The 14,625-nt window shown below is 54.6% G+C and overlaps 1 protein-coding gene across 2 annotated transcripts in view; it reads left to right on the top strand.

Annotated features, from left to right (window-relative positions):
- Positions 1–13,987, top strand: part of LNX2 (ligand of numb-protein X 2) — a 48,822-nt gene extending 34,835 nt beyond the window's left edge. For both annotated transcript variants that reach the window (XM_075562795.1, XM_075562794.1), the window contains exons 6-10: positions 666–806; positions 6,603–6,780; positions 8,494–8,725; positions 10,038–10,196; positions 11,686–13,987. In XM_075562795.1, coding sequence (XP_075418910.1) covers positions 666–806; positions 6,603–6,780; positions 8,494–8,725; positions 10,038–10,196; positions 11,686–11,821 — 846 coding nt within the window. In that variant the 3' untranslated portion in view covers positions 11,822–13,987. The remainder of the gene's footprint in view (positions 1–665; positions 807–6,602; positions 6,781–8,493; positions 8,726–10,037; positions 10,197–11,685) is intronic.
- Positions 13,988–14,625: the final 638 nt, after the last annotated feature.

Genomic DNA, 14,625 nt, shown 5'->3' with positions numbered 1-14,625 from the left:
CGGCCACCCCAGGGGACGACAGGGAAGGTTGCCCCAGGGGCTGTCCCCTTGGTGGGAGCAGAGCTGCCCGGGTGGGGTTGAACTGTCAGCCTTCTGTTTAGCAGCTGCCAGGACCCTTGGAGGTCATGGTCTCCCTCGGACTTTCTGCCATCTCCCAGGGACCCTGTGGGGCCGGATGGGACCGCCCGTGTGTGTTTCCCAGGCTGGCATTCCACGGGAGTAGAAAGCCACCTCTTTCTCCCACGAGCGGCTGGTGGTTTCAAACTGCCAACCTTGTGGTGAGCAGCCCAAGGTGTCTGTCGCCCACTGCAGCACAAGGGTGGCTGAGCGTTTCGTGTTTGGGCTCATTTCTGTTGGCGGTCACAAGTGGACGCAGAGACTCTGTGTTCTTTGGGTGTTTACGCCAGTTTGAAGCACCAGCTGCTTCGTGGGAGAAGAGCCGCAGTCTCAGAAACCCACAGGGGCAGTTCTGCCCTGTCCTACAGGGTCACTGAGTCAGCCTCCACTTGATAGGAGTGCGTGTGGGGTGTTTCTTTGGGGGGTGGTATGGAAGGGTGGAGGGCAGCTCACTCCCTGCCCACATGGGGGTTGGTGCAAAGCCACTGTCCATTACGTCTGAGCCACACCTCACAGTGACGCCGCTGCCGGCGCTCCTGTATCCCCAGGCCAGCGGAGAGCGGGTGACCTTGACCATCGCCAGGCCAGGGAAGCCGCAGCCTGCAAATGCAAGCCGAGATGCAGGGACTCTGAGCAGTAGCCAGCACCTGCCTCAGCACCTGCATCCCGCCAGGCCCAGCTCCCACAAGGTGAGCCTCCATCCTGCCTGCCTTCTCTTCCATTTCTACACCCACAGCCCCCCTAGGGAGGGGGCGCACGTGGGGGTGCTCAGCCAGCCTACTGCTGATCTTGGTGGCGGCAGCAGCAGCAGCGGGGTTCTTAAGGTCTCCTACTGGGCCCCCTCCACCAGTGGAGAGGCTTCTTGGTGGGGAAGCTTCTGTGGCCGATGGGAAATGGATGACCTTCTGGGACAGAAGGACCCGAGACTGGCCCTCCTTAGAAAGGGCCTTGTCTGCCGCAGCTTGTCTGCATAGAGTAGTTGGTCGCAGGATTTGAGGAGCATGACCAGCTGTGACCAGCTAGCCCCACTTAGCAGCCAGGCAGGCTGTCCGCCACAGCAGTGGAGACGGGAGAGGGAAGCAGAGGTCACCTGTCTTGCTTGGGACAAAGAAGATTGGGGAAGAGCTGGGGACTTTCTGAATTGATAAGGTTCCCGAAGTGGTGAGGGTCACCCAGCTCTAAGCGAACACTGAGAATGCAGACTTGTACACTTACTTGTGCCTATTTTGTCCTATGTAAGTGTGTGAGTCCAGGTTGACTAGAGAAACAAATCTAGAGACACTCGTGTGTGCAAGAGAGAACTACTTTATATCAGAGAGCAATTGTACATTAAGAAAACAGCCCAGTCCAGACCAAGTCCATATGTCCGATATCACCCCGTATGGACTCAACGCAGCCATGCAATGATGCAGAATACAGTAAGATCACAGGCCAGTAGGTGGGAAGTCTTGTGGATCCAGTGGCAGTGGAAGCATCTCCATGCTGGCAGGGCCTCCACGTGTCTCCTCCAACTCCAGGGTGCTGGTTGCATCAGTGTGGCTCCATGTGGCTTGTCAACAGGAAGGTGAACCAGAGAGTGTATGTCCCGTCTCCAGGGAGGAAGACAGGAGTTCCCAGAATCCTCAGGAGAAGGCCATGCCCACACAGAGGCCTCATTGGCTGTGGACTGACTGACAGGCTAGACTCCACCCCTTCACAAGTTGACAGGAGATGATGTAACTGCACAGTCCTTAACAAGGCAAAACCCGCCACGGCCATCATAATGGATTCCGACTCCGCGGTGGCCGAGAGGACAGCAGAGCTGCTCCTGAGCATCTCCATGACGGCGAATCTTTACAGAAGCAAACAACCTCCCCTTTTCTCCCGAGGAGCAGCTGGTGGGTTTGAATTGCCCACCTTGCAGTTAGTAACCCAACACGTAGCCCACAGCACCAGCAGGGCTCCCTAATTCTACCTCAGTAAAGCTGGCAGGGGACAAAGAAGTGTTGGCACATACCGTATATGTATACTCAAGTAAGCCAACCCGAATATTAGCCGAGGCACCTAATTTTACCACCAAAAACACCATTTAAAATGTGATAGAAAACTCTGCTTCTGCATGAGTACATATGGTAAGCGGTAACATGTTTTCTTATAGGTTGTAGCTTAGAGGAAGCAACAACAACTCACTGCCATCAAGTCGGTGCCGACTCACCGTGACCCTGTATGCAGGCCAGGCTAGAACTGCCCGTGGGTTTCCGAGACTGTCAGTCTTTACCGGGAGAGAGCCTAGTCTTTCACCTGCAGAGCGGCTTGTGGTTTTGAGCTGCTAACCTGGCTGTTGACTATCCACGGCATAGCCCGCTGCCCCACCAGGGCCCCCCAGCTTATAGGGAGGCCCCAAATCATTTTAAATCCTTGCTGCCACGCCCTCCGAATCCGAGCTTCCCTGGTGTCACCCTGCCCACCCCTGCCTCAGGCTGGACTGAGACCCCCGTACCCCCTTCTTTGGTTCTGGGAGTCTGCATCCCTGGTAGAGGTGCTGCCTGGGCTTCTTCATTTGACCTTGGCTGGGCCACAAGGCAGAGTCACAGGCCAGGTAGTGGTACTGACTCAGCAGTGACTTCTCCCAGCGCCATTGCCCGTCAGGGTCACTCGGTCAGCAACAAGTGAAGTTGGTGGTCTATGCGGAGGCCCGGGCATCACCCTGCGCGATGGTCCAGTGGCGGGTGCGCGACTCAAGGCTCAGTCCAAACCCGCAGGGCTGCTGCACAGAGTGAGTCCAGTGTACACTGCACACCCAAGCCCACCCACAGTGATCCCACGTCCGGCTCCTTATGGGGACAGACAGCCTCCTCTTTCTCCCGCAGGGTGGCTGGTGGGTTTGAACTGCCGACCTTTCCCACCATGGCTCTGGTATCAGCTGTGGGCGTGGGGTAAAGAACGATGGTCCGTGAGGGGTAACAGATGTGCCTCCAGGCTCTGGTGGGGTGCTGCCTCCTCTGCGCCTCGGAACAGCGCCGCCTGCAGTGCCCAGCACGCTTAGGGAGCGAACGCTTAGATGGCATGTACCCTTGGAGAAGGTTCCACCGGCTAGTGTGCCTTCCACAAGAGGACAGGTCCAGCGTGCTCCAGGGGCTTTGGGGTGCGGGTGCGGGACGCTGAGGGAGTAATCACCTTGGAGTTTCTCCCCACGCCCCCGCTCCCCCCCCCCCCCCGAAAGCATAGCTTGCAGTCACAGTGTTTGGGGCCAGGCACACTTAGCTAGTTTTCTGAGCTTAACTACAGACCTGTCACTGATCTTTACTTTAGTAACGACTTAAAAGAAATTATAACCACCTACTGGTGGGCGTTTCTGAACAGAAACTGTACCGTGTAGGAAGGAGACCACTAATTTTGCCGTCATAACGAGAACTGTGAGAAAGGGGTACTGTTGGAATAGGAGCTGTTTTGGTTAGCTGCCCCTGCTTTACAAATTATATGTGCAAATGTCTTTAACTCCCTAGCACCCACTCTGGTCGGCAGCTTGGTGTCCGCGCAACGTGTCTTTTAACCTGCACCTAAGCACACCAGCCAGCCAGCCTCCTTACGGGGAACTCTGCTGGTGTGACGACGTATCAGTTTTGCTTTTTAGTCTCAGAATTCTGCTCATGATTCTTGTCAGTGTTCTGTGCCAGGTTTTAAATAACACAGTTGAATTCACACACACCCCTGCCCCCTTTATTAGGTATTCCAAAAACCTGGTTGGTTAGACCCACATGGAATGAACTCATAAATGTTAATTGCTAGTTAGGATTAACACTCTACACTTGTTAAGCCAAAACCTGCTCTAGAAAAAACAAAGGGTTTGTCAAGGTCTCCAGGGACATAGGACATTCTCTGATTGTGTCTCTGTCTCTCTCTCCTGGTCTAGAAAAACAAAGGGTTTGTCAAGGTCTCCAAGGACATAGGACATTCTCTGTTTCTCTCTCTTACACACACACGCACACACAGTCCATCCACGTGGCAGTAGCAGCTATCAGAAAGTAGTGTGTGCCTCTGTGGCCAAGACCCCGAGTGATACGGTGGGGAAGCCCCTTGAATCATGCTGGTGTGCTCGTTAGAGGTTGGTTTCGTTCCTGAGGTTTGATTGCGTCAGTGTCCGGCTCGAAGAGGAGGGAGGCAGCTCCCTTTGATTGATGGCATTCCTAAGGCAGAACCTGCTGAAGGAACCCACTCTTGGCAGTTACCTGAGCCACCGGGATGATAAAGTCGCTTGAGCCCCCTTTACGACGCCAACACAGATTCCAAACCTTCATCCCGCCGGCCGCCAGGAGATGTTGACAAGACCTGTGCTAGGTGGGAGCTGGTCCCAGGCACACCAGGTGGTTACTGCCCATAATTCCCTGGATAAAAAATTGGGTGTGCCTGGACTCCGGGCTCAGGAGGAGGGCAGCTGGGTCTGGATCCCAGAGTCCGATGGAGGGATCTGTAAATGCTACTCTCAGCCGTCATGTGTAGGCCAACTCTCAAATAATGCCGGGAAAGGAAACACTTATCCTCTACAGGCGCCCTGGTGGCGGAGTGGTTATGTACACATTGGGCTGCAATCCACAAGGTCAGCAGTTCTAAACCACCAGCTACTCCTCAGGAAAAAGAGGAGGCTTTTACTCCCATAAAAAATTACAGTCTCTAAAACCCACAGGCAGTTAGTTCTACCTTGTTCCTTTGGGGTCACCATAAGCAGCATCGACTCCAGGGCGGTGAGTTTATAAATAAATACGGTCTCTGTCTCCCTCCTGTGCGACAGGGCTGGTCACTCTTCATTCTGTCCACACAGTGCTCTCTGAGTTGCAAAGTGCTGGGGAGCATTTGGGCATTCTTTTCCAGGGCTCACTGAAGGTGGTCTCCCACGATTTTGAATTCTCAGCGTGGCCTCTGTCATCTGTCTTCCTAATGCCCCAGTGAACTGCTAAGTAGCACACACTCCCGCCCACCCCCTTTTTAGTGGGCTCCTCATCAGTCTGCTAACCACAAGGTGAGCGGTTTGTACCCACGAGCCACTCTATGGGAGAAAATGAGGCTCTCTGCTCCCATGAAGATGGACAGCCTCAAAAACCTACAGAGTCAGAATCAACTTGGTGGCTGAGGGTTTTAGTTTAATCAACTGTTATCAAAACTTCAAAAGGAGTTTTTATTCCACAGATGACAAAAAAAAAAAAAAAACCCACAAAACCGGAGTGTTCTTTCTTAGAGTTCCAGTTAAGGGCTACGATGAACAAAATTGCCTTGCATAGTAAATGGTTTTCTTTCCTCCACCTAGCATACAAAGCCAAGACGGTTGTCATGCTTAAACTTAACGTTTCATGCTTACCTAGTAACCAGAGGAAGGTGTCCAAATGCGGTGAGGTTCACACGCACCACCACCACCCTCCACCCCGGTATGTCCTGTGGAGGGTGCACGGCCCTCCTCTCTCGCCAAAACGGCAAGACTCTGCTTCCGTGAAAGATTAACCAGCACGCAATTGAACTTGCCTCACTTAACAAGAGGAGCGCCCAGTGGAACTGCAGAGAGAGCCGCCCCTGGTCAGGCGAGGGCTGTGGCAGCGTGTCTCAGTTGTCCCATGTGGGGGGTATGCAGGCGACCCTGCCATGACATGGCCACTGCCGGCACTCACTTTCAAGACTGTCGGGAGGCGGCCAGCTTTGCAGGAGCCGAGCCTGTGGGAACATGGGTTGTTGCTGGATTCTGACTGTCAACTCTCCCTCCCTCCAGTAGGAGCCCGGTGGCACAGTGGTTACCTGTGGGGCTGCCGACCAAGGTCAGAGGTTCAAACCCACCAGCTGCTCAGAGGGAGAACACAGGCAGTGTGTTTGTGTTACTGGGGTGCCTGCCTGGCAGTAGCTCTGGAGAGAGACTGGTCTCAACTCTGACACTGATCCACAGTGTTGGGGGCAGCGTTTGTACACTTGTCCTCTGCTCTTAACCCCACTGCCATCAAGTCAGTTCAGACACAGTGACCCTGTTGGACAGGGTGGAACTGCCCCTATGGGTTTCCGAGCCTGTAAGTTTTACAGGAGCAGACAGGCTAGCAGCCTTATCTTTCTCCTTGGGAGCTACTAATGGATTCAAACTGCTGGCTTTGTGGCAAATGCTTGATGCTTAACCCACCGCACCACCAGGATCTCTTACAGCCTTTAAGCTGCACAGGTCTCAATGGCACTCAATGCTGTTGAGTCGACTGTGACTCACAGCGACCCTACAGGACAGGGTAGAACTGTACCCCAGTGGGTGTCCGAAATTGTACGTCTTGATGGAAGGAGAAAGCCTTGTCTTTCTCCTGCAGAGCCACTGGTGATTTCGAACCACTGACCTTGCATTTGGCAGCCAAACATGTAGCCCAGTGTGCCGCCTGGTGTGAGGAGGGTTAAGTAGATGGCTTCATCAGTAACACACGTGACTGTTTGGGCTGCCGCACCGTCAGCTGGGTGGATCGTGTCCAGTCATTGTCCCCCTCCTGTCTTAGGACCTGAGCCAGTGTGTCACCTGCCAGGAGAAGCACGTCACCGTCAAGAAGGAGCCGCATGAGTCCCTTGGCATGACGGTGGCTGGAGGCCGAGGCAGTAAGAGCGGCGAGCTGCCCATCTTTGTGACCAGCGTGCCCCCCCACGGCTGCCTGGCCCGGGACGGCAGAATCAAGCGAGGTAAGCCGGCCTCTGGACAATGTCCTGGACACACCTCTGCCCTGAACCAGACCCACGTGATTGTAAAAACGAAGAGTGCGTCAGCATCGTTGGGTCCTTTAGCATATCCCCAGCAGTTGGAGGACAAGGTCTTCCTGTAGGACGATCGTGGAACGATTCACTGTGGGACTCTGCTGGTGGGTTTGGGGTGGGGGTAGGGGGACATGAAACAATGTGGCCTTTCAGGTACTCTGTATGGCGGCCCCTCCGTTACGCACATGCTCACATAAAAATGCACCCCCCAAGTGTTCACGGCAGCGTTTTCCTGAGCCGAGAGTGGGGAAGACCCGGGTGCCCATGAACTCATGATCGGATCTGCAAACACGGTCCTTCCCTCGGGGGGAACATGCTGCCAGGGGGCGGGGGGGCTGAAGCTCGAAATGTCTCGCTAAAGAGGCACCTAGCAGATGACACCCTTTCTCTGAAGCATCCTGGGGTGCAAACCTGCAGCTGAAGGCGAGCAGGTGGTTGCCTGGAGAGGCCTCACTGTGGGGGTGGAAAGGCTCCAGGGCAGATTGTGGTGGTGGTGGTGGTACAAGTCTGATGGTGCTGAAATGCCACAGACCCGCCCTCTCTGGGGGCAGGTGCTTCCAAAGGGCCGTGGAAAACTGCCAACATCTTCTCATTCTTTTTTCCCATGAACTTTGTCAGGCCCCTCCTACCTGTGAATTGGATGGTAGGAGCCCCAGTGCCCTGTTAAGCTGTCATTTGCATGTCTCCCTATAACCGCTTTACTGAGATCGTGAGCCTCAGTCTTAGCGGCTGTCTGTGTAGGTATATTTTATGTGTACACAGACCTGTTTGCCCAGTTGTGAGATTTGGGGAAATGATTCTGAATTCCTTCCAGTTGCCGTCGCCTTGTACCCACGTTTTGTGCCACGTGATGGCTGTGGGCTTTTAACGACCTGAAAGACAAATGGCCAAGTGGGGGAGGCGGGTTTCTACATGCCCCTTCCACGGAAAGCATATCCTTCCCACAAAACAAATCCTCTCTGCCATCATCCTCTTGCCCTTTTTCATTATATGACCCGGCAGAGCGAAGAGGCTCAGACTACACATTTCATTTCCCCAAGCACCAGGGCTCTGCGAGATGAACTCTGGGTGGATCTCCATCGGTTTACATTGAGTGAAATCTGCTGGCCCTTCTACGTCTAAACCTGTCAACATAAGAAATGCAATTTATTAAAAGCTGACTTCTCAGAGCAATGAGCAGATACTTTTCAAAACCGAAAGAACTCTGGGAACAACTGAAGCTCATGCAAAGGGACAGGAGGGGTTGGGGGCCTGAGTCCAGTGCTCATTGGTTCCCTTGTTCTGTGCACTCAGGGAGCCCTGGGCCTGCTCATAGTGAGACAAGGACAGGTGATTGGGACCTGCTGCCTTATTGCCAGCCTCCAGCCCCCCCATTGTCCTGTGGGCTTGGAGATTTTTCTGGGTCTCTTCACTGGCTCTAGATTTCTCTGTTGCCCTGTGGGCTTGGAGATTGTTCTAGATCTCCACGCTGATGCTGGTGTGTTCTGCATGAGTTCGCCCACACCTCCGAAGGAGGGCAGACACAGAGGAGTGGAAACACCCCTTCACTCGCCTTGGGGATGGGGCTGCTGGCTGCCAGCAGCAAGCTGTGCCCGGAAACCCCCCCTCCCCGGGCTTACTCACTGCTCTGCCCTCCGACAGGCGACGTACTGCTCACCATCAACGGCATTGACCTGACCAACCTGAGCCACAGCGAGGCGGTCGCGATGCTGAAAGCCAGCGCCGCGTCCCCGGCCGTGGTCCTCAAAGCCCTGGAGGTGCAGGTGGAGGAGGATGCCACCCAGAGTGACGAGGAGTCACCTGGCAGCTTCAGTGAGAACGAGTATGATGCCACGTGGTCCCCATCCTGGATCATGTGGCTCGGGCTCCCCAGGTATGAGACCGCCATGCAGCCTGCCACAGACTGCGGGGGCTTCTTTGGGGGAGGGGGCTCTAACTGATGGAAAAGCAAAATGAGAAGGAGCCCTGGTAATGGAGCGAGTTTGACCTCGGGCTGCTGTCTGCAAGTCAGCAGTTCAAACCCACCAGCCACTTCCTAGGAGGAAGCAGAGGCTGCCTGCCCCTGTGAAAGACTGACAGCTTTGGAAACCCCTATGGGCAGTTCTCTCTCTCCTCCTGCAGGGTTACGAGGAGCCAATCGACTTGATGGCAGTGAGTTAGATTTGGTTTGGTTTGTGGTACCGACCGGAGTCAAGTTAGAAAAGACAAATGGCCATTTTTAAAGGTACATCGAGTAAGAGGAGTGAAACCGAAAGGACGTACTTGCTAAGACAGCAAAGTTGTTCTTTGCGTTCAGCTCAGGCCCCTGCTTAGGGAACCTGTCACTTCCCAGCTGTGTCTGCCAAAGAGTCGGTCCTCGAGACCTGGAGCCATAGTCAGCGATTTTCCCGCACTGTCCGATTCTTTACGGAGTTGGTTTTATGAAGAAATCTTTATTTCGATTAGGTGTTTACCCATCCGATTGTATCTAAAATGAAGCCCTTTTTGGATGAAGGAGCCCTGGTGTAGAAGTGAGTGAGGCATTGGCTGCTACCAGGAAAGAATGCACCAGCCCTTCTGTGGGGTGGGCGGTGAACCCCTCTGCCCCATGAAGAGTCACAGCCTTGTAGGCCCACGGGCAGCTCCGCTCTGCCCTGCCCGGTTGCCGGGAGTTGGAATCGACTTGCTCGTGGGTTTAGTGTCGGGGTTTGGGTCGTGGTCTTCCATCTTTTAATTGTTTAGCCACTTTTGTGTACAATTGTGTTTGTAAGTATCATTCACCACTTGTCCCCAGATCCATAAATCTATGGAACGGTAAGTAGGGCGGCCTGTCTGTCTGTCTGCCCGTGACAGCCTCCCAGCTAACAGTAAGTAGCGTTTCGACTGCAGTGTCTCGGTGTGCTTGATCAAAGCTAAAACCAAGCTCACCGCCGTGAGTCAATGCTGACTCCGGGCGACCCCATAGGACAGTGTGGACCTGTCCCTTTAGTAGGACAGTGTGGACCTGTCCCTTTGTGTTTCCCAGGACGTCACTCTTGATGGGAGCACACAGTCTCCTCTTCCTGCCGAGGAGCGGCTGGTGGGTTTGAACAGCCTGGCTGAGGGTTAGGAGCCGACAGCGCCCCCCAGGGCTCCTTCCGCTTAGATGAGTGGGTTGGGAAAGCCCCCCTGACGTCTCCTTCACACACGCGCCATGTCCCCTGCAGCACTCTCCACAGCTGCCACGACATCGTGCTGCGGAGGAGCCACCTGGGCAGCTGGGGCTTCAGCATCGTCGGCGGCTACGAGGAGAACCACACCAACCAGCCTTTCTTCATCAAGACCATCGTCCTGGGCACGCCGGCGTACTACGACGGGAGGCTAAAGTGAGTGTTTATGGGGGGCAGGGCAGAGGGGGGCGGCTGGCCAGCCTGTTGTCGAAGCTGAAAATCCAGCACTGCCTGCACACGTGCCCCCACGGACCCAGTAGGGTCCCCTGGCCGGCAGTGGCCGGGGTGTTTAAGGAGACAGCACATTTGTCTCCTGCTTCCGTTTTGCTTTCAACGTGGTGATGAGAAGCCATCCACTGGCATCCACTGCTCGTGCCTGGCACAGGGAGCCCTGGATGGGCCAGGGAGAGTTAGTGGAGCTTTGGAATTTGCTCCTGATGTTTCTCCAAGACAGACTGACAGACAGGTGCCGTCCATCAGCACCGACCAGTGGGCACCTCGTGGAGGACAGGATGAGCTTGCCCTGCCCCGTGTGAGCCCGACAGAGGAGGCTGTGGCTGTGGCACCGGGACCTGCTGTCCCCACCGACCCTCCGCTTCACCCAGCGCAGTGCTCGCCTCCAGTCGCCCGCCCTTCTGGGGACCCACCCCTATTCTGCGGTGGTGCAGAGGGGAAGCCCTAGCTGGATTTTTGAATGAGATCACCAGGCTCTCTTGTCCTGGAAGCCCCACAGAAACCTGTCCCACAAGGGGCAGCCCCGCTGGTATTTGAAATACCGGTGGCATAGCTTCCAGCTAGGAGCCTTGGTGGTGTGGTGGGTTCGAGCTGAGCTGACGGAAAAGTCAGCAGTTTGAAGCCACCAGCCGCTCTGCCGAAGGATGAAGCTAGGAGTTGGGTCCCCTCCATAGCAGTGAGCGAGTGGCCCCCAGCGGGACAGCCACAGGCAGGCAGACCCAGACGGCGCTGGTCTCCAAGGTCCCACCAGGAGACTTCAAAACAAGGGTTGGAAACAGGGTTGAAAGATAGCAGGATTTCTCCACGAACTTCTTTTTTTTACCCTGCCTTTTGTTTTAACGATCATTTTATTGGGGGCACTTACAGCTCTTACAACAATCCATACATCAATGTATGGAGCATATTTGTACATTTGTTGTCACCATTATTTTCTAAACATTTGCTTTCTATTTGAACCCTTGGGATCAGCTCCTCTTCCCCTCCCCCCACCCGCCTCCCTTCCCACCCTGGTGACCCCTTGATAAATTATAATTGATTATTGTTTTCATTCTTACACCGACCGCTGTCTCCCTTCCCCCCCAGTTTGTTGTTCATCCCCCTCTGTGGGGAGGATGATGCGTCAGTCATTGCGATCCATTCCTCCCTTCTCCCCCTTCTCCTCACCTTCCCTCTACCCTCCTGGTGTTGCTCTCCCATTTCTTTTCCCGGGGAGCTTATCGTCCCTGAACTCCGTGGGTCAGGGGCTTTCCCTGGACCAGTGCCCACAGACTTTCTGAAGGCCCTCGCATGGGCAGAGCGTGGCCAAGAGAGGCGGTGGTCCTCCTGAACCCAGCTCACGGGAGGCGATGCTTTTACCCCCTCAACCCCAGTAAAGACACCTTTGCTTCTGTTTCTGCTTGTCCTTGTCCAGGTGCGGAGACATGATCGTGGCCGTCAACGGCCTGTCGACGGTGGGCATGAGCCACTCGGCCCTGGTCCCCATGCTGAAGGAGCAGAGAAACAAGGTCACGCTGACCGTCATCTGCTGGCCCGGGAGCCTCGTGTAGACTTCTGGTGTCTGCGTGTTCAATCTAACATCTTCCGTTCAAGGGTTGTGACCCAGAGCCCCCTCAGGGTCCCAGCATGTGTCCGGGTGGGGGACTTGTGGGCACAACTGGTCCCCAAACCGCTCCGAGCGCCCCCGTGACTTGAACAGCCTCCCCCGTGCTGGCCAAGCCTCTCTGAGGTGGGCCACAGCCTCCCACGGGCCCTGGAGAAATCACACGTTCCGCAGATGCAGGCTCTTGGTTGGCAGAAGGTTGCCCATCGTCATTCAGAGGATCGCCGAGCTCAGCCTGGGACAGGTCTCTGTCATACAGAGAGCCAAGCAGCCCCAAGCCGGCACCAGCCACAAACCAGCACCATGGACGTGTGTGTAGGGGGTGGGGGTGGGGAGGGGTCCCTTTTATCCGGGCAAGATCCCTGTCCTGTTAGCCATCGGTGCCAACATTTCAGAGACCCCGTCCTGTGTGTAACGCGCTTCCTCCGGCTGACTTTGGCAGTAGCTTTACTGTCTCGGTTTTCAGAGGGGAGGAGCCCGCGGCCAAGACCTGGTCAGGTCCAAGGGCAGGACTGGTCGAGACGGGAGGGCAGTGCCACCCGAGAGTCAGCCAGTGGCGGGCGGTGATTGAAGTCAGTGCTGGGGATGGTGACTGCTGTCCTGACTTGAGTGAGGCTGGCACCTTCAAGATTCAGTTCCCAAGGAATGTTTTACTGCATAGGATCTTCCTGAAGCAGTTTTTGCTTTAAAGAAAAACGCACCCCCCCCCCCAGGACCCTCCCTTTCTAGAGTGTGTGAGTCATCTCTGGGATCCGGGCTGGGGCCCTCTGTGCGCGTTATGGAAATAATCTCGCGGATAAACGTTCAACTGTACAGCTAAGCAGTCCAAACTCCACTCTCACTGCCAAGTAGGATAAAGCAGCCCCTCTGATTGCTAGGGTTCAGAGCCTTTAGAAAACCTTCCATTTGCCCGTTGTTGCTGTACTGTCACACTTCATGGTTTCAATTAGGAAGACGGAGGAAGTTGTTTTTCATCGTTCTTTGGTTGTTTTGATTTGTTTTTATCTGAAATGCTAGGTTGTAGGTATTCACATCCTATCATCAGCTCTACGTCTCAGGCACTAGGTGAGAGTTGTGGGTTTTTTAACGATAATTGAGAACTAGGACCAGCCTATTTCCTGTGTCCGTGGTTCTGCCTGGTTGTCCTCTGGGAGAGCAGACGTGGACCCGGGGACCAGCAGCGGTACTTGATCCTGGGACAGCCCCTTGAAAAGGCAATCCCCTTTAGAGACCTCATTTGAAATCGGAGTGTGGAATCAGTGTCCGGCCTATCAGAGAATGGACCCCCAAGCTCAACAGTATCTTGTGACTCGTGGCCACTGTATTTGCAGACTCAGCCCCAGCTCCCTGCTGGGGCCCGTCGTATCTGTCACGAGCCACTGCTGACCCCGGCAGGTCTTCCCGTTTGAACATCACTCAGGCTCTAGCCCTGGGCAGTGCCCATTTGGTCAGCAGATAACCTGGAGCCGGTGGGCTGGCCCCTGCAGTATATTACTGTCAGATGATGGTCGGCTTTGGAAGTGGTTTGCATTTTGATACTGCCGGCAGTTCTAATTGACCTGGAACAAATTGTTAGTTAGTTTTTGGCTTTTTATTCCCTTGCACCCCCAAAGAGAATTGTGTAACCTCCTCCACTATTTTTTTAAACCTCTAGTAAGACTGTCATTTCTTGGGTGTGTACAGCCTCCCACGAACGCCATCATCGCTCCTTGGTTTCTGTAAAATGCTTCCCTCCAACCCCGTGGTTCTGCTGAGAATTTCTAAAAGGAAGTTATAATGGTTTGTGTTGTTTGCCTCACTATGATCTTTATCACAGAGACCTGGTCATCAGTGTCAGCTATGTTTGTTCTCTCCAATCCCCCTCTCCCCCCCCCCCCCCCAAACAAGGCAGTTCTCTGTAGCTTTCAGTCAGAATGAGGCCGGGTGACGGGAACATGTCCGTAATTTATTGCCACAATGGAAACACATGGGCGTTCTCGTCGGGAGCATCCACCACTGCATATTTTGATTTGTTCTGTGCCTTCCGGTTAAATTATTTCAGGATCCTTCACACATGTTTGAGTCATGGCGTGACGATCATTCAGGGCGGGAATAAAAGTGTCTGCCACCAAGACGACCTGGTTCTCTTTGTTGGTGGCCGAGTCCTCTCGTCCCTGGAGAGACTTCCTTTTGTTCCTGCCACCCACTCTGCGCAAGATTCCAGGCTGGACCCCTGGGGCACCTGCCCACCTCCTGACCCCACCCCCGGGGCCCGTCAGCGCCCCCTCCCCACACCTGTACCTACCAACACCCTGGGTGCCCAGTACTGCAGGTCAGCGCAATGACCTTTCAGATCTACTTTGTTGTTCGGCCCTGCACACAACAGAAGGAAACTGCCCAGTGCTGCGTCACCTTCACCGTGTGGTGACCTTGGAGCCCATTGTTGCCGTCACTGTCACTCCATCTCCTGGAGGGCTCCCTCTTTTCCCTGGCCCTCCACTGTGCCAGGCACGAGGGTCAGTACGGTGACTCACCTTCCTCTCACCCATCACCTTTTTCAGTGTTGGGTGGCGTGTTAATCCGGGTAGACTCGAGAAGCACATCCAGAGACGCTCATCTGTGTGTCCGAGTTTTCTATCCAAGAGTAATTGTGTATTCAGAAAGCAGGCCAGCCCAGATCAAGTCCAAACGTCCGATATTAGCCCATAAGTCCGATACTCGCCCCTAAATTCTCCTACAGACTCACGCAGCACATGCAGTGATGCCCAGAGC

The sequence above is a fragment of the Tenrec ecaudatus genome, chromosome 11 (assembly GCF_050624435.1).
Source record: "Tenrec ecaudatus isolate mTenEca1 chromosome 11, mTenEca1.hap1, whole genome shotgun sequence".
NCBI classification, from domain to species: Eukaryota; Metazoa; Chordata; class Mammalia; order Afrosoricida; family Tenrecidae; genus Tenrec; species Tenrec ecaudatus.
This window is presented reverse-complemented; position numbering and strand designations above follow the sequence as displayed.